Source organism: Crocodylus porosus, unplaced genomic scaffold (genome assembly GCF_001723895.1).
Source record: "Crocodylus porosus isolate Cpor-Errol unplaced genomic scaffold, CroPor_comp1, whole genome shotgun sequence".
Classification (NCBI taxonomy): Eukaryota; Metazoa; Chordata; order Crocodylia; family Crocodylidae; genus Crocodylus; species Crocodylus porosus.
The window spans coordinates 16232312-16251918 of NW_017728927.1; the positions used below are offsets into that span (position 1 = coordinate 16232312).

Genomic DNA, 19607 nt, shown 5'->3' on the forward strand with positions numbered 1-19607 from the left:
GGGGCTGGGGCAAGCGCTGCCCAGGCGGGGCAGGGTGGGCATGGCACAGAGCCATGGCTCATATGGGAGGCACGGGGAAGGGGGGGCTCGCGCCACTACGTGCCACTTGGCCGGGAGCCACTGGTCCAGCACCTCATTCAGCACACGCCTGCTTGTCCAGTGCCTCCCGCTGCTGTTCCCGCCACTCGTCTGGGAGGGCAGGGAGGGGTATGTATCGGTGCAACCCCAGATCTGCACATGGCAGGACAGGGTGAGCTGGGGCCAGGGCTGAATCAAATCTCTTCCCACAGCCCCTTCCCAGGGCAGCTCCACCCCACCAGGAAGAGCTTGGTGGGAGCTGCCAGACCAGCAACTCCCAGCCAAATGGCGCAAGCCATCCACCCACCTCGCACCCCCCGGACGAGCTGCAGCTCTGTGCCGCATCTGCCCTGCCCCAGGGCTGGGCAGTGCTTGCCCCAGCCCCTGCCACAGCCCCACACACTCCCTCACTGGGGGGTGGGTGCCTTGATCTGCCCCTAGCCCCTTCCCTCCCCCTTCCAGCACACCAGACTAACTAGCTGGAGACAGCTCTCCACACTGCCAGGCTGTGCTGTGGCTGCGTGCATGCACGGGCCATTCATCAGCTAAATTACTGGCTTGATATGGTCGATTTCCGATATAGTAAATTTTCTTTATAAAAATCGGTGCTAATCCAATATCGGACCGATGCATCGGTGCACCTCAAGGTGCCCAGGTAACCGATTTAACCGATGTAACATAGGGACCCAGGGCACTGGGATACCCCTGGGGACAGACACTTACTGAATAGGGCAGAGCATGATCAGTAACATGTATGAGGCACAGGCATGGTATAAGGGGTAGCTGAAGCAACAAGAGCAGAGCAGGGGCCAAGTGGCTACTGCGGGTGTTATGGCCACCCCTGGGATCAGTGCCTGCTACACAGGCTTACTTTCAGCAGAACTGAATGCTGACCATATATGACAAGTATACATACTACTTCCCATGTAAACACATGCACAAATATGCCCATGGAACAGACTTGGAAAAATAAACTTCCAAGGAGTACTCACAGAAGCAACAGTTAAGAAGCTTCACCACTCTCGGGATATACTGAAATCCAATTATTTTATTCTATAATCTAATTAACACTGACAGCAGGGGTTGGGTGTTCTTTATTGTTCAAAATCAACAATTTAAAAGCACTAGCACCACAGAGAATGGGCTTTTTCATTTTGAAGATGAGAGTTTAGCTGCAACTTATCTAGCCTTAGTTTAATTGTCATAAGCTCACCCTGTTCCCCAGAAACATGGGTTTTTCCCATCCTTATTTTTCCTGCCATTATGCACATATTTTTATGTTTAATTTATTCCCATAAGAAGCCATTCTCTGAGGGGGAAGGAGGAAGAGAGATGGGAAGTTGCACTATGTGCAGCACAAAAAATGCCCCTTCAAGTTTCCATACATATCTCACTGAAGGTACCGGTAAACTCCTTAGCTAGCCATTCATTGCTTTTTACTAACTTGGCACCACATCCTTTCACTCACCCTGGCAACTGCTACCCTCTTATGAAATATCAATTCTGAATCATAATGCAACTTTATACGGAGACATAAAAAAAAAAGACAGAAAAATAAAAGAGAATTAAGTTTGTCTGCTAAAACAATGCGCTCTATTTGCCAAAATACCCAGCTAGCTATATACTATATCAAAGAACATCCCCAAAGAGTAGATTACTGCTTCTGTGAAATGAGCTGTAATGCCAACTTAGTTGGAATACAATCAGCACAATGAACAACAAAGCATTATCACAGCACAGTCTCAAAGAAAAAAAAAAATTTACCTGCACCAGTGCCTCCTTCATAGCAGTCCAATTTGAAACTCTCCATGCACATTCTAAAACTAAATAGGGATTTATATGGCCCTTTGACTGGCCATACTCTGTTAAAGGTTCCCACTGGTTCAACTCCTTTGAACAGCTACAAACAACAGAAAATGTGGTTAAATTTGGTTTGAAAAAGCCAGAGTTTGTTAACGGACTCCTTACATAGTTCATATCAGAATAGCCTGTGTGTTCATGAACATTTGAAAAGTGGTTATTGGACACTGCAATGGCTTTTAAATACATTGCACAACTAAAAAAAAATACTTGAATAACCATTACACAGAACGTCTATGGTAAGGAAAAGAATGCAGTTTCTCCCCCAAAAGACTGATTTTTACAGGGAAAATTAATTCAGGTGTTTCCATTAACCATACATTATTCTTCTCTACTATTTTAGGTGCAATAGTTCAAGAATTTGTTATAATAGTAGCAGTAATAATATTTTCTATTCTTGTAAGTTGCACTGCATTTTAAATGGCCTTGGTTAAGTTTTATTCTAATTATAAATATTCAACATCACCAGATTCTTTTCTGTTGCTTAGCAGCATCAAGCATTGTTATAGCATACATTTAAAACTCAGGTATCATTACTTTTGGACAAGCTGAAAATACAAAGAAGAGCAACTGCTATGATTAGTCTTGCCACAGTCATCCATTTTGTGTTGATGATTCAAATATTTTTGATAGCCTTACAGTAAAACTGAAACATCAATGCCCAAACATTTCTGGGAAGAAAACAACATTATATACTACATGGCACAGGAATAAAGCTGCATCAGTTTTAAGAACTTACCGGATCCAATGGTCTTCCCAGAGTTGATACTCAGGGAAGATTGAAGGGGAAGCATTATTTCGTTCATGTTCTTTTTTGGCTTTTTCCATTGCTTTTTCATAGGTTTCTTGTGCCTTAAAAAAAAAAAAAAAAAAATCCAAAAAAAGTTTTAGCTTCCCAGTTTATCCAAATATGCAATAGACTATTTTTCACCATATCATTTTTAAAAGGAACATACGATTTTCAATAATCTTGATAAACGCCAGGATAAAATCAGACAGGAAGGTTAAACATTGTAATATTTACACCCTTATGCCACTTAATAAAATTAGGGAGGTACTGAGGGAAATTGCTTTCAGCTGTATTTAATTTCATCTTATCAATGTACCAGCTGGTTTTATTATAACACTTCATATGGAAACAGTCTCAAATTTGAAAAGAAATTTCAACTAGTTCTCATTAGCAAAATACTAATAGTTAACCTACATAGATCAGCTTTTAGTAGATGTGTTTATGTTATAAGAATACTACCTGTTCAAAGAAGCCATGCTGCTCATAGGCTATAGCAGTTGCTGTCTCAGGAAATTTACAGCGTTTTTGCCATAGTCCAGCCCACATATCCTCCTCTTGTAGCAAAGAGTAAAGCTCAGCTAGGGAATCCAGTATTTCCTAAAGATACAACAACAAATCACACATTCTTTTAACTGCTGTAATATTTAGTATATTTTTCGTTTTACCAACGGTACATCTTACACATTGCAAGAAAGCGGACATACTTTGTACTAAAGCATATGATCATCAATATTACATCTAATATATTGTAAATGACAGAGGAAGATGACCATGTACTCCATTTCTAGAAGTGCTATTTCTTGCAAGGTATCAAGATAAGGTATTTTTTTAAAAACCTAGAAGGCACGTAGTCCTTAATTAGAAAATATTTTTTAAAAATAATACGTTAGATTTCCATCGTTTCCCTCCACAAACTCAGGCTCAGGCTCCGTATTAACCTCATTTGTGCTACACAACCAAACACACGACAGAAGACTAATCAAGAGGATATTAGCATAGCACACTATTTGGGACTCAGTTGTACAATTTTTCAGCTGTCTGTCGATATGTTAGTGCCAACTAAAATCAGCTCATGGTATTCAGTGCAATCACCAATTTATATTGTATTAGCTAAATCAACTCATCGGTCATTTTCTACCAACCTAATTTGCTAGCGATGACATCCCAGGGTAGGAGAGGGGAGGTGTATGTAGTTCTACCTGATCTCTCTCAAAAGCAAAAAAACAGGTGGGTCTAGTCCCAAAGTGTTGTAAAGAATTACTAACAAAAGCTGATAGGAAAGGTGTACTAAGATAGGGAAAAAAACGGAAGATTGCTGTAGGCAAGAGGTAGGTAGAAAAATGAGATGCGTTGAGACAGTATATTCACGTGCACATGGAACAAGCATTTTTTTTCACTAAATTAAAAATAACACCACACATTAAAATAAGAATGCCAGCAAGTCTGTAACACCAGATGCCTGGAAACTGATTTTAGATCCAGTTTGACAAAGGGTAGCAAAAATCGTTTTTCTGCTTATCTTCTAACAGTGCCTGCAGGATGAGCGCCAAGTATCAGAAATAGTGTTTAGAGAGAACAAAGTAACACACATAACTTTATTAATTTCCTTGTAAGTAGTTTAGTTACCTGTTGAGGAGGGGTTATGCTTTCCTGTTCATAGAATTCTGTTGTCTGCTTAGGTTTAATCTGAAGGCTCAGCCCTTTCTCAAAGGCCTGATGCTCTAGCATCAGCGTGGAACGGAACCAGAGGTTGTGAGTTTTACCCAAATACTTCAGCACGCAGGGCCGAATAGGAATGGGAGGCACACATTGAGACATTGCTTCCACAAAACAATTCAGGGCACTTGGTTGGCAGTCTCGTTGAACTTGATGGCTACCACTGCACAAGAAAGGGCTTATTTCTCCTGCCAAGGCCTGAAAGGAAAAACAGACAAAATGGAAAAAAGAGTCATTGCCAACACAGCATAATATATGTGACAACTTGCTAACACTGTTCAGATTATGGGATTTTCATAAGCAGTTAAAATCTGAAAAGGTTAACGCCTTCAGAAATTGGATAAACTCATTTCTTTAAAAAACTAGTATAAAACATAAAAGCGTCAAGAAACACTGGAAATTAAACTCTTTCTAAGGGAGGGAGCACGTAATTAGGCAGACATATACAATCTACTGAAACACCAAACAAAAGGACTTGGGGAGGGGGAAGAAGGGTTCTCACATGTTGTTGTCTATCCGATAAGATTTTCCACAATCGGGAGAAAAGCTGAATCCAAGTCTTCTCTGCTAATGGTGTAGAAATATGACACAACTGAACAAAGGCACTTAACAATGCTCCAGTCTAGAAATAAAAAGAAATGAGAGTAAAAAAAATGACCAGGTGGGAGGGGGGAACTGAAGCCTTTTAATAATCTCACACCATGTAAAACCTACTAGAACATATCCCAAAAACTCATGTGTCATAGTCATACATGCACACAGTCACAGTACAGTGCTTCCCAATTATTACATTAAATTATCAACATGATTTCTAATGTCCTGCAGAATAAAAGCAACAATAATGAAATAAAATATAATTTTGTATTTCTGAAGACTCTAGTTCATGACTATAAGCTGTTGCAAAGAATTTGGAAAAATCTGTAGACTGCAAAAGAAAAAAAAAATGTGTTGCTGACTTGAATATTCAGACAAAAACAAGAAGGTTAGCTGGACAGAGCTGCTGCTGCGATTAGACAATTTACTACAAAACACTATAAAACTATTAAAACCCAACTGCATGTCTAATCTGTTACCAGATTTTACTCCCCTTTTTATTTTAGTATCTAATTTGAATTAAGGCAGTAGTTTTCTTATAGAAAAATTCAAGATAAACTCAAAAACAGTTGGTGGTTCTTTAGAAACCTTAATTAACATCCAGCAAGAGATAATGAAGCTAGGAACAGTCATTTAACTTTCCTACAAAAACACACGTTTTCAGTACACCTTCAAGAATCAGTACCAGCAAGAATTACTAATTTTCACACACAAAGTAACTGAAAAAAGAGTCATGTCAAGATCTAAAAAAACTTAAGCAATTTTATTGTTGCTTAGGCTCTCAGTTCCTAAGTGCATAATTTATCCATGCTTAACTTCTTGATTTGGTCGCTCAGAGCTCTACTCTTGTGACAAATCTCATAGCAAGACAGAAAGACAAGGAACTGTTGCAGTAGCTGCCATCAATAAATGAGAAGAGGAAGAGATCCACATAAAACCGGCTGCAAAGATGACATTTTGAACTCCTAAGTTCTACTGTTCCAGAATTCAGTCTATCTGATTTAATAGAAAAGAAACAAAATGATGGGATGTGGCGGAAGATGGAATTAGACATTGAGAGAAGAGACCCAGACAACAGCCTCTCACTATAAAAACTCAGGCATTTAAAATTCCTATATTAGGTAGCTATGGAATGACACTAGATTTTAAAAGCCTTGTAAATATGCACAGAAAAGTTAACCCAATGATTTTTATTGGCATAGTGGTTTGGAAACTTCAGTCCTTCTACAGTGATTTTCACACTGCACCAACCAATGACCTGTACCAACCTTCACTTCTCGAAGGGAGTCAAGAAACTTGTCATGCCTGTTGGTCAACATGTGCAGCTGGTTGCCTATGTCCTTCTCAGAAAGTTCTTTGGTCTTAGGTGTACTGGTCTGATCACCAGGAGCCAACTCAATGTCAATTTCTACATCCTATACAAAAAAAAATAAATACAGAACAACACCCTCAAATCGCTGTTTTATTTCTGTATAAATACAAGAGAGCATTTGACTCAGCTTCAGCCTTCAGTAGTTTTTAAGACTGGGAAATTTAATTTGCAGTGCGAAGAGAGACTGAAGGAAGAACCAAGACTGTTTTGGTGACACAGCAGTTAATAATCTTGCTGTAGCTCCAGATAAAAGTGACTCAGCCACATATTAATACCTGATGATTTGGGCCAGGGAGTCAACAGTGATGTTGGCCATATCACAGGCTTGTGTTCTGTTAGCTATAGAAGCTGATGTGCCTTACTCATGCCTCTACTTAGCCAACTCGGCTGCAAAGCTTAGCCTTTTTTTTGTGTCATCTAAATGCAAGATTAGAACAGAGAGAGGAGGTAGGATCACAGGAGCCAGTAAGGAGAAAGGTATTAAACTCTCCTTTAACATGTTACTGTTAACAGTTAGGCCTATTTGGCTTCATTACTGAATGACACACCATTACTGAATGTCAGCATACCAAGATGCATACAACAGTTCACACCAACTGCGATGTGTATAGACTGTGCTTGTTGAGATATCAATGAGAAGAGAAGGTATTTTCATCTCCTGACAAATAAAAAATTACCTCTTCTTTGGATTCACTGTTTTCTCTTTCTCGAGGCTCTTGTTTGACATGAGTTACCATAGCAAATGCTGCTCGATCATGACTGTCAGCTAGGTTGATAACATTAGTGATAGATGGGAGCATGGCACCCTGACAGCTTGTCCCAATTGTGGTACTTCTCTCGCACACTGCCAAAAGGAGCTAAGATATTTTAAAAAAAGACAAAAGTTGTAACACATTCTGCATGAAACGTAAGAAAACAAGACATTCATTTATTGCTTATTACACCTTTTCTTCTTGCCTATAGCATCATTAAAACCTCCTCAGACCAATGGTGGAAGGCAAATGGATTGAAACAGATCCAGTTACCCATTAGGAAGCAATCTTCAGCATCAGGCTAATCTGAATGAGTCCAAGTTTTACCACTCACCAAAGGAACTCCTCACCCCTTAATTTCTGGCCCAGGTATGACTTTTCTCAGTAAATTTTATTAAAAACATAGGTGAGTTTGGTAACACTACATATCTCACTTTTGCTTTTAAAAACAAACTCAGACAAGTCTGTATTAAAAGGAACCAAAGATTCTGACTAAGCACATGAACAAGAGGAAAATTCAATTACATTTCCTGCGACACATGTTCAGGTACAAAAAGGGCAACAGGGAAGGTGAGGAGGCAACAAGCTGCCTAGCAACCGGCAGCATACTGATACATGAGCTCACGATACAGATGTCTGGTCACTAAGTACCATCTCTGACCCTACTAGAAGGACCAAGGCTTGAATGAGCATGGAGATATTAGCATTTTATTTTTCTAGAGTGGGTTTTCCAAGCAAAGACTGATGTTTATCAGTGCAGAAATCTGCACTCCTGCTGTTGTATACTTGCCTCAGCAAGTCAATGAGTTCCCATTCTCAGTGCAGAACCTCATTTGAGGCCAGTGAATCTGCCTTCAAGGCTGCTATTTGATTATTAAACTCCAAATCTATACATACTATATTATATTGTACTAATATATATTATACGTTGGTACTATATATCAGTAGGAGAGAGAGAGAAATAATCAAATAGCAGCCTTGACTGAGATATATCTATATAGAAATCTTAATCTATATCTAGATATCTGGCTATCTAAGTATATAAAATACATTAGTACAACAAAATAGGAGACCCCATAAGGTCACTATAGGAAAGAGGGGGTTTTTTTTCCATCTAAGCTTTATATTTTTATGGAAATGAAATTTAGTGCCTTCACATTTATACAATACCTACAAAAAAGTTTTTCATTAGAACACGACTTGCCTAAAAGATGTGGCAACTCCTACTGTTCCCCATCTTTCAGCAAGTAGCTCTGTTTGAGCACCAGAAACTAATACCAGAATTGCTTTATGCTTAGTAATTTTATATTTATTTTATATAAAGTCTTCTAAAGTAGTGATTTAGCTCCATTTTGTTTTAGACAAAATAAATTCACACCACTGCAATCCTCCGTAAAATGTCACAGCAACACTTCACACATCGTATTCTTACTGAGGTATCTTCTTAAATTCAGTCTGCCATGAAGATTCTCTCTCTAGTCATTTTTGTTTAAAATAAAAAATTCAAGCTGAGCACTGATTAGACATTTCCCTAGTGAAAGTGAAGCATTACAGGTTCAAAATAAAAGCCACAGGAGTCCATAGATAAATGGAGTCATGAAGGTGGCTAAGAGATTTCCCATGTATCAACTTTTCAAGGTTTATGCGCTTTGTATTTGCTTTAAAATGCAAGAACTGATAACTCAGGTTTCACAGCTTTGATATTAAAAGCATCATATTTCAAGATGCACTTTGCCACAGTGCATCCACAACTAGACCAGGAAAACAAAGAGCAAACAAACATTTCTAAAATTACAGTTACACTTCTGATACAAGTGGGTTTCATACCTCAATGCACTGCTTGATCCAAAAGTGGTTTCCCATTGCTTCCCAATTTTGAGAACAAGTTACGTAAAGCAAGCGCTCATAGACACGACGCTTCATGGAATTGTCAAAGACTTCAAAAAATTTTGCTCGGATGAGAGGCTGAGCACATCGGAGTCCAGAAAGGAAGGCAGGTTCAAGTTTAGCAGTAAGCTCGCTGCCCGAAAGGTTCTCATCCCTAGGAGGAATGCATAAGCAGTTGATAATAGTAGGAAGCCCTTTCAGTGATCTGGCTATTTTCTTCATCACATGGATATATTTTTCTGTTCTACAATTTTCCAACAGATATCAGAAGCTTACTAATGCCTAGGGTTAAGCACAGCATTGTCTGCTACCAAAAACCTTGAAGTTCTGGGCTACCAACCACCACCATTATCCAAGTCCTTTGAGGACATTTTATGTAGAGTCAAAATCAGAAAAAAAGCAAATACCTAAAAGACCCAACATGCTCAATGGGAGCCCCTGGCTATGTACCAAAATTTTTGCAACCCTACTGCTATTGGGCTCAACTAAATAAGTATTCTGTTAGTTTCTTATCTTGAACACCACTTGCCTAAAGGGTACAAAGTAGGAATACTGGTTGCAGTGACCATTGCTGGGTTTCATAGACACCTTTTTGACCCCCTCCCACATACACTTCTAAGTCTGTATGTATACAATGCTAAGTTACTGGAGACAATATTGTGAACCAGGTGATTCACATTGCCAGGTAGAAGTTTGAGAAAGATGGTCAAAAACCACTGCTGGAGCAGTGAAATGATATGAAACTCCCTCTTAAGTAGCGAAAAACCAATGATTGAAAGTTGAATCTCATCTCCAGCTCCAAGCATCACCACACAAATAAACATCACCAGCATAGGCAAGCCAAAATTTGTACTAGAGCAGCCCACCCTTGCTTAAACTATGTAAATAAGCTCTAATTACAATCTGCTGACTGTGCTGTCTGCCACTTTGTTAGCAGGCCATGAATGGCAAAAAGACAAACCCCCTTAATGAAGGCAAGATCAACAGAGAAACTTAACAAATGGACAACGGGGGGAGGAGAAACATATTTTAGCAGTTATCACTGTATCTAAAACTTGACCAATTAAAAGGATGCCCCACAAAATTCTCTCCTTGCTTCTACTGAGGGCTATAAAGAAACTATCTACCCACAGTTCTAACATGAATACATAAATATCTTCATTCCTGTCTCAGTCAAGTGAAACAACTGTGCTTTTAATTTAAAAAATTACCCTTAAAAGATAGATGGATTGTTATAAAGGTCATATATAATACAAATTATGAACCAATAAGCTGCAATACTTGATTAATAGCTATAATTACCTATAGACATAGTTAACAAGGTCCAGAAACTGGGCATTTAATTCAAGGTCTTCTGGAAAACGCTTTTCAATATAGGTCATCATTTTCACTAGCAAAATGGACTTCTCCCGGAGAGTAGGTGTCTGCATTAAAAGAAGACATGATTCATTTTCTCAATTCATCTTTAAACACAAAAAGCAATGGCATGTCCAAAGTATAATTTCAACCATTCTATACACCATTTTTTCTACTTTTAAGCACCTGAAACATGACTCAGAAGGCCCCCACCCCCTTTCTTTTTTTTAGGGAAAATAATTTAAGTATTTACAGTTTATGGTTCTAGCATACAACTACAGCAGATGCTTAAAATCATTAACAGTTAAAAACAAGTTTAATTATTTAGTTACCACAAAAACTGTGACTAACCAGTGGTAACAAAAAGTACAAATAAATAAACAAATAAATAAATACTTTGTACTTATACACTAGGTCACACAAGCTAATATTACAGGGAAAAGGATGGCAGACAGACAAGTATCACAGAGAATGCTGTACTAAAGATGTGAAAACTTCCTACAGTTAAAATAATAGGCAACTGGGACTTCACAGGAGAGAAGTAAAAAGGATTTGGACCCAATGCATGAAAAAAGGCTTCATGTACACATACCACTAAATACAAATATGTAGCCTCAGAGAAGGGAACAGTTTTTGTAGTTTAAGCTTTAGGACATGCATTTTTTTAAATTTGAAATTAAACTCTAAGCCTGTGCTATCAATATTTTATACCTTGTTCACTGCTAAATTGTTTTTAAAAAAAAAATAGGATTTTTTAAAATCCTTTATTTTTTAAAACATTCTTTAAATATATATACATACACACACATGCATTTTATATTCCTAATGAATTTAAGAGGAATATGACATAACCACCATGAGATAAGGTTATCTAAAAGTATTCCACTACTATATATTTTAACTGAAGAAACTATTAATCCAGGATAACTTACAAGATCCAACACTGTCTGTTAGATAGGTGCTCTTCTTTCCTTTAATTTCTTTTTCCTTAGCAAAATAGTATGTTTGACCAAATAGAGAATGTAAATCAATACAGTGCTCTAGTTGCTTTCGCTTGGAATCCAGGGAATTCAAAACTTTACAGGAAACATTTGAATTTGCAAAATTAGGTCCTTAAAAATCGTTCTCTCTTTGTCAAGGGCTAAGTACAGTCAGTCAAAAAGCCCAAGGCTGAATTGATTCAATCTTCACAGGTCAGTCTCAGCTGCGTAGATTGAACTGATGAGCAAGTAAACAGACATTCACTTTTGATTCTGGAAATGCAGCCACGTGCCTGCAGTGGCTCAGACCAGAAGTCGAGGGGCACTAGAGCACACCTCTCTGCTCAGCTGGGGCAGAAAGCTTGGGCCAAGGCTAGCCTTCCCACCTGTGAGAGAGGAGCAGGGCAGGTGCAAAGCATCCTGGGATGCTGGGGGACTGTGAGTTAAACTTGAATATGGAGGGGATCTGGGACAGAAGTTCAATAAACCAATTTAACCTAAATCAGTAAAGTCTGATACTGCATCCATCCAGGTTTATCTGAACCCGGTTTCAGCCATTTTGAAAGAGGTTTATATGCACTGAACTTGTGTTGTGATACAGATCTGAACTGGTTTCTGATCACTTATACTGGTTGTGTAATTTCTGTCCCTAGCCCAGAAGAGTACATGGGTTTTATTTATTTAGTATTTAATTGCAACGACACTTAACTCTGTTCAACTTTACCTGATTGGCTGCCATTGGAGAATTGTTTTTCACCCACTCTTCCACTATTTTTACCACTGCACGAAGAATTTTGGCATCAGTAGATTTTTCAATCAGCGATGTTAAAATTGCTTGTATAAAGTTTTTCCTCATCTCCATGCTCATCACAGCAAGACGCGTTTTCACAAGATCCAAACTTAGCATAACCAGTTCACTTGTACCTGCTAAAGACAGCAAGAAAACAAAGTAAAAAAACAACACAGCAATACAATTTTAAAATCACCTGTCAAGGGAAAAATGGTTTCAATTTTAACTGTAAATTAGCACTTTCTAGATCTAACTTTATTAACAAAGCTAATAACCCTCTTCCTCCCCAACAGCAGATGAGAAGCCCAACACACATTTTATAGAAGAAAAAAGGAAAGAGGCTGCAGGTAAAACTGTAAAAATATCAATAGTGGAAAAAAAATATATTACCATGGATACAAGTCTCTATAGGCAACTATTTTTGACACCACTGCATTCCATTCCCAATTAAATGGGCCACAGTGTCCTTCAGAAGAACCTTCCCATTTAATACTGCCCATCCAAAAACAACTCACAAGCAAAACCTTATTTCAGTAAGTCTTTGGCAAAACATTTATAGCATACCAAATAGTTATATAAAGCACGAATAACCAAAACTTAACTTGGCAAATGAAAGTACTTTGCAATACAGTATTCTTAATCAGTTGTTTCCTGACTTGTTTAACTACCGAACCTAATAATTTGCTACGTGTTTCTCAGCGATTAGCAGAATCTGCAATGTTTTAGTCTCTTTAATTAAAATATAGGTTATAAATCCCAAATTGGAAGCGTTTCTTAAAAACAATTTTCTTCAGTAGCTTAATCATTAATGAATACATTTGGTTCTTTAATAGCACTGTATTTCTTTAGCACTGTTGGTATTTATATGCAGCTCATTTGAGAATAGGCACAACCTTGCCTATCAGTCACTACTGTAAGACAGTAACAAGGGCACAAAACTTCAGGGAGCTGATTACATAGAAAACTGTTATTAGCATACTTCAGTTCAATTTATAACCAATGAAAGGAGAGACCTGGTAACACGTTATGGAATTTTGAAAGGTTTAATTTTAAACACACTATATTTCAAATACCTGAATCCAAGCAAGTGATATTTGGCTTCTTTTTCTTTGTTTTTGTTTTTTAATCAAGTATTGAAGACCTATAAAATGCTATTTTTCCCATCAATTTTTTCAACGAGATTGCTCATTTTTACTTACATAGTTTCCAAGTTATACAATGCCTACTAATTTTTTTTTTAAATGACAAAGGCAAAACTAGCTAACAGTTATTTTAAAGGTTAAGAGGTTAAGTGGAGATTACATTGGCTATCATAGATTTGTAAAGAGTAATGTATTACCCGTGTTTGCTTCTGCTGTTCCTGCTGCAGCCTGTGGATTTAAATGTTCCCTGACCATCTTCTGCAGAGATCGCATAAAAACTGAAATCAATCTGTCTATGTAGCTAGGATTGTTACTACATGCAGACTTCAGAATCATTAAAGTACCTAAAAATACAAACAAAAGCCTTTTTTTAAAAAAATGAAACTTTTGTCATTAAGAATTTATTTAACCAGTTATCATACCTTTGCACATATCCTATCAAAAGGAACATGAGATACCCTAATTTTGGACAGGGGGTTGTTCTACCTTGGGAAGAGATACGCTACTATTCATACTACAAAGACTTGACATCTATATAGGTTCTGCTGGCAAAAGCTATCTTCTTTTATTTACCGCTCACTCAGGATGCCTTCCTCAAACAGAAGTTAAATTCTGCTTTAAAAAAATTAGCAGTTTTTCAAAAAGGTACATACAGGAGCTATGCAGGAGCTGCATTTAGTATGTTCCTTAGCAAGTCGGTATTATGACAAACATTGATTCCCCCATCAAATTGCAGTTAATGCCTATACAAACATACTGGACACAAGTATGGAGTTTGAGGCTGATCTGTCTGTGCTGATAGAGAACAGCTTATTATCGTATTTACCCAAAACCAAGATAACTCTGCATTTAAGACAACCCCCAATACTTAGATTCTATATGTGGAAAATTTATAAATGTGTTATAAAACTTTCCAAGTACAGAATTTAATTATTGGAGGGTCATCTTAAACTCGTCCCCCATATTGCTGCAGCAGGGAAAGCAGTGTCAGGGTGCAAGCTGGAGGAGGAAGAGCGAGCAGCTTGCCCCCTGTTCCTCCAACACTCATTTGCCCCTCCTCCCTGCCCCTGCTTATCTTGCTCTGGCAGACTCTGTTCCTGCTCAACTCTGCTTGTGCACAGAGCACGACCTCAGCCCCACCCAGCAGCAGCAACAGCAGTGTGACATCCCCAGCTCCTGCCTGCCACTTCATACTCGATTTCAAGACAAAGGGCTCCCCACCCCACATATTAAAATGGGGAAAACAACCTCATCTCGGTATCAGGTAAATACAGTATATCAGGGGTTGTCAACTGTGTGTCTGTGTGGGTGGGGGGGTATGCATACCTGTAGGGGTACTGGAAAGGTCCTAGGGGGCATGTGGGGGCAGGAACGGGGTGCCATCTTCCAGGAGCAAGACAGGGAGAGGGTGGAGGGGAAGAAGGTGCATGGGCAGCAGCATCCCTTTGCAGGCTGCACAGGTGCCACCCAGCCAGCTGGATGCGGTGGGGAGCTTGAAGGCGGCCACTACCACCCTGTACTGCCGCTGCCACCCATCACCCCACGCCACCACACACCACTTTCCCACAGCCGGCCACATGTGTAACCGGGTGGGGAAGCGCATACAAGTTCCCCGCCCCATGTCCAGCCACTGTCACCAGAAGAAGGGGTACACTTCTGAAAAACGGTTGAAAACCCCTGCAGTATATTTACAGCTATATTGTTATACATATATGTTATACTGTTATAGCTACATATGTATATATACATATATGTTATAACAAGACAAACAGATATATTATATATAGGTGTAATGTGTGTGCGTGTGCACGTGTGTACACACACATTGCTATACAGCTATATCGTTACATCTGTCTAGATGACCTACAGAAACAGAGTCAGGATTACAGCCTTATGCCTCAAAGCAGCTTTAAGGCATCTTTGTAATTCACACACTTTCTAAAACCACAGCTATTTTGGGGTGGGGAAGAACAGGGGTATTGTTACTAGAATGACCAGATGTGCCTTAAAAGTATTATTGCTTTTCTCCTTCTCCCTTCATTTTCCTGAATTTTAGCACATTTTCAGATTTTGCATCTCTGTTTTTATGAAGCATCTGTAAGACATACTGACACAGAATGAACAGGAGAATTTAACCTTGGAGATCACTGGACAAAGGATACAAAGCATCTTTCTTGGTTAGCATGTTGTACAGCACATCCTGACACCTGACAAATAGGCAATTCCCAAAGCAAAATTACATCTGTCTACACAGACCACAGAGGCGGATAGTGAAGGACATTTGCCATTTAGAGCAGCAAGCCTTCCAAACCCGCACAATTTCAACTCTGCACTGGTTCCTGACGGGACCAATTCTGTGCCAAACTTGGTACAACTTGCCAAACTAGTTACTCCAGTATGGCTCCTTTGTAGTCAAGAGTACAAATCAGATCTCTCGTAGTTTAATGAAACAAGAAATCAGAGAATCTGTTCTAGAGTGCGCATAAATCCACTCAGAATTGTTATATTTTGAAAAGCATGCTGTTTTTGCAACATTCTCTTGTTTTGATTCCAAATTTGGAAGAAAAAAAATGTTGTATATGACACAAATAAGCTAATGGAAGTCTTCATACAAAAACCCAGACTTCCATTAAAAAAATATAAGACATATTTGCAAGAATGTTTATACATGTTGTTTGAAACAGTTTTATCTCCAAAAAATAGTAGCTGTAAGATTTTGGCTGGGCCAAGTGAAGGTTTCAAGAACTCTTACTTTGCATCATTGTTAAAATTTGAATGCCTCTCTTTTCTGTGTGCCTTCTAACTAGGACACCTATACAGCAGTCAGTCTCCACTTCCAATACTTATCTTCCAGCTGCTAGAGGGTGACAGAATGCAATGAGTCCTGTAGTCTTATTCCTCAAGGCTAACAGCCTTCATCCCAAGGTCATTTCTACATTAAGATTCCCCAGGGCATCTCATAGCACTATCTACATGGCCATCAGACAAAACCCATCGTATCAGCTTCCCCTTAACAGAAAATAAAATAAAGCCTAATGACAAAGAACATAGTGTATCAAGCCCATTTATACACATTTACCAGAGGAGAGGAAAACTCACCAAAGAGCTGGGAAGGATTAGCATTAGTGGCCTTTTCGTAATTAGTAAGCCCTTCATAAATAACCTTCCCAACTGCGGCATAGAGGCACTCCAACTCTTCGTACTTTGAAGCAACGCTTGAAGTACCTGCAACAGAAGTGACAAAAACCCAAACTAAAAACCATGCTTTCCAATTCTAATGTCCCCCAGAGAACAATAAAACATACGCAGTTACAAGGGCACCTATACCTTCCTTAAAAGTACATTGGTAAAATGCTGCTGACACGGTAAGGGGATCTCTGAACTGCGGGTAAAAAGATTCACTCATACCCAGTATACAACACACACGGATGTTGTGTTCTGCAGAAGCTGATATAAATGAAGTTGGTAGTGATATGACAGGATTGACTCTTGTCAATTGTTCCGTGTTACCCACAGCCTCTCTTTACACCCAATTTCCCTTTCTTGTTTTAGGGAAACAGTAATGTTTAACAACTGAAAAACTGCATTTTCAAAGCAGAAAAATGATAATTGCAAAAGACATTAAATTTATAGCAGGCATTCCTTGAGCCTAAGTAATAACTGCCACAGGTCATTAAGTTTTTATGTCAATGGATAATGATGTATTTCACATGCTTACTTATTTCAACTTTTTTCCCCCCCATAGAGGTTGAAAGTGCAAACTAAAATGGACCATAAAATGCAGAACTTATCAAACAAAAGATTAACATATTCTGAAGTGTTCTAACCCCACCCTTAAGCACTTCAGTTGGGTAGCAGAAAGAAAAAATGAAGAAAATACCACATACTTGGTTCTGTAGGGAAAATACCCATTAAACGAGAAAGCAGACTATGGACAGCTCTCAAAACCTTGGTGTTTCCGCATGTCATGCAAGCTGCTACCCCTCGCTGCAGGGGTTTGAAGCTACTGAGGACAGCTGGTGGCTGCAGCACAGTTAACAGGAAACTTAGGACCTCTAAGCCAGTGCAAATGTTGGCAAAGTTAGCCTGATTGGGCTGTTCCTAAAAGAACACACAGAACAGAAAAAATAAAATAAAAAAAAAAAAAGCGCGTTAGGGCAGATATATTAGTTAGTAGCAAACCTACCCGAAATCTACAACATGACTCAGGCTTTCAAGTTAGAAAATTTCAGTTTTCTTATAGCAGCTACATATACTAACACTGCAAATTATGTGATGTTATAAATATTTACTTGTTACTAACTGAGAAACTCATCACTCACAGCTACACCTCAAAGTCCTACCAATTTGTCCAGAAAATACTTTGGTTAATTCAATGTCTACGGTTAGTCATTTCCAAATGTACGTGCATCCTAAATCACAGTGGCATCTGCTCCTGATCATTAGTGCTCTGACCACCTCCACCCCCAAAAGCCTCTGTCTAGCCAGATGATGCCAGCAAAGCACTGGATGCGTTTAGCTTTTCTTGGCTCAACAAGACAATCAACCATTTCATTTCTGTGGAATTATCTTCTATTTTGGCAGCGAGTGCAGAAGAGGGCAAAGCAAAAAAAAAAAAAATCTATAGATTATTATTTTCCTTCACCATAATCATACAATTCTTACTCAGCAAGCACTCTGAATTTTTCCAGTAAGAAACTGCATATTATACATTCATCTGTAGGACCATATAATTCTCACATAATGAGCAAGAATGCATACAACTTGCACTCAATTTTGTAACATACTTTTTCCTTTACAACACTGTCCAAACGCATTTTCTGCTGCATCTCAATACAGCATGCAAAATTCTCAGGACATTAAAAGTGTCTAATTACTGATGAGTCAGTCCTGGATCACTGCTAATTTTCTTGGAGTGACAGCTTATCCAGACGTTACCGTACCCAAAATCTGTTTTCTTCCCCCCAGATTTCAACATTATAGCGGGTTGTGGAGCAGCAGAGAAAAATGGCCCTCCCCCTGGGCTAGGCAGAAACTAGTGAAGATATTGAGCTACCTACCTGCTTTTAAGGCAGGTGGTGAAGAGAATACCAGAATTTTCTGATGGGCCTAAGAATAGGACTTATTAGCAATCTGAGAACTTTAAACTGAGAAAAGGAACACTTTAAATTAAAAAATCCTAGCAAATAAAAATTCTGCAAGCCCACTCTCTCATTCAACAAGATAATCATCATCACCCTTTTAATAAATGAGGCTGTATGATTTGATCTACTAGAAAGGAGGAGATAAAACATTACCCACGTACTGCACGTTACTGTAGCACCGTGATGCCAGTCATGACCTAGGGCCTTAGCAAACCAGACATTTTGTGGTTTACAATAGTCTACCCTAGGCACTTTACAGGTCTAAGGGATAAGTACCAAATGAACCTACCCTCTCAGGGGGAAGGGGTTGGCATCTTAACTACTGGATTCTAATTGTCTACGATAAACAAGATAAAAATGAGAAAGTAGAAAAATTTGCAAAGGATAGCAAATTAGAAAATTCCTTCTCTAGAGCTTAAAGGGGTTGAAATAGCAGTTCAGAGACTAGACACTTGGAATGGTTTGATCCTCTAAAAACTGTTCAAGAAAGCGGCTTTATTGCCACCACCATTGTTCTTCTAAATTTATATATTTATCTGTAAAGTGGGTGCTTAGCCCTCAGGAGCAGTACCCTGAATACTGCATGTTGGCTCTTCCCTTGCCTCCTATACAGAAGTCCCCAGTACAAGCCTCTCTTTCTTACGTTTCTTTCAGATAGAACCTCGTCTTAATGTTTCTGCTCAGCCTTTGACATCTGGCAAATCCTGTAGTCAGTAAATATATTGGCATTGGAATTACTCAAATCAACTAAAGGGGGTGGGAAATAATCCTTACACAGGGCTGAGCATGTTCCGGTGTTTCTTTTGTACGATGCAAGTGACTTGCGTGTTGAATTATAGCTAAGCAATTCTGCCTGTTTCATGCTGTGTGGAAAATAAAGCTGAATGCTGAATTAAATGGGAATTCTGACTAGTGAAGTTGTACAGTTATCTGAAGAAAATAAGTACAAATTCACTGAAGAGTCAGCTGTTTTTTAAACCAGGGCTCAGCAATGCCTTTGCCAGGAACACCCGCAACCTTGACTTGTAAGATGTTGGTGTGCCAGGGGCAGACGGCAAGGGAACTGCAATGGGCCCGATCTTTGCTGTGGCAGCACAGCTCCAGCCCCTTCCCTGCCATCCACCCCAAGGCACGCACACCAAGCAA

General features: G+C 39.0%; 1 protein-coding gene across 3 annotated transcripts in view; it reads right to left on the bottom strand.

The window, feature by feature from the left end:
• Positions 1-19607, bottom strand: part of TRRAP (transformation/transcription domain associated protein) — a 136461-nt gene that overhangs the window by 52370 nt on the left and 64484 nt on the right. For all 3 annotated transcript variants that reach the window (XM_019542095.1, XM_019542096.1, XM_019542097.1), the window contains 13 exons: positions 17205-17418; positions 16417-16542; positions 13515-13661; positions 12110-12312; positions 10352-10473; positions 8990-9203; positions 7088-7267; positions 6307-6453; positions 4947-5066; positions 4355-4642; positions 3188-3325; positions 2678-2790; positions 1843-1978 (listed from right to left, as the gene is read on the bottom strand). In XM_019542095.1, coding sequence (XP_019397640.1) covers positions 1843-1978; positions 2678-2790; positions 3188-3325; positions 4355-4642; positions 4947-5066; positions 6307-6453; positions 7088-7267; positions 8990-9203; positions 10352-10473; positions 12110-12312; positions 13515-13661; positions 16417-16542; positions 17205-17418 — 2148 coding nt within the window. The remainder of the gene's footprint in view (positions 1-1842; positions 1979-2677; positions 2791-3187; positions 3326-4354; positions 4643-4946; positions 5067-6306; positions 6454-7087; positions 7268-8989; positions 9204-10351; positions 10474-12109; positions 12313-13514; positions 13662-16416; positions 16543-17204; positions 17419-19607) is intronic.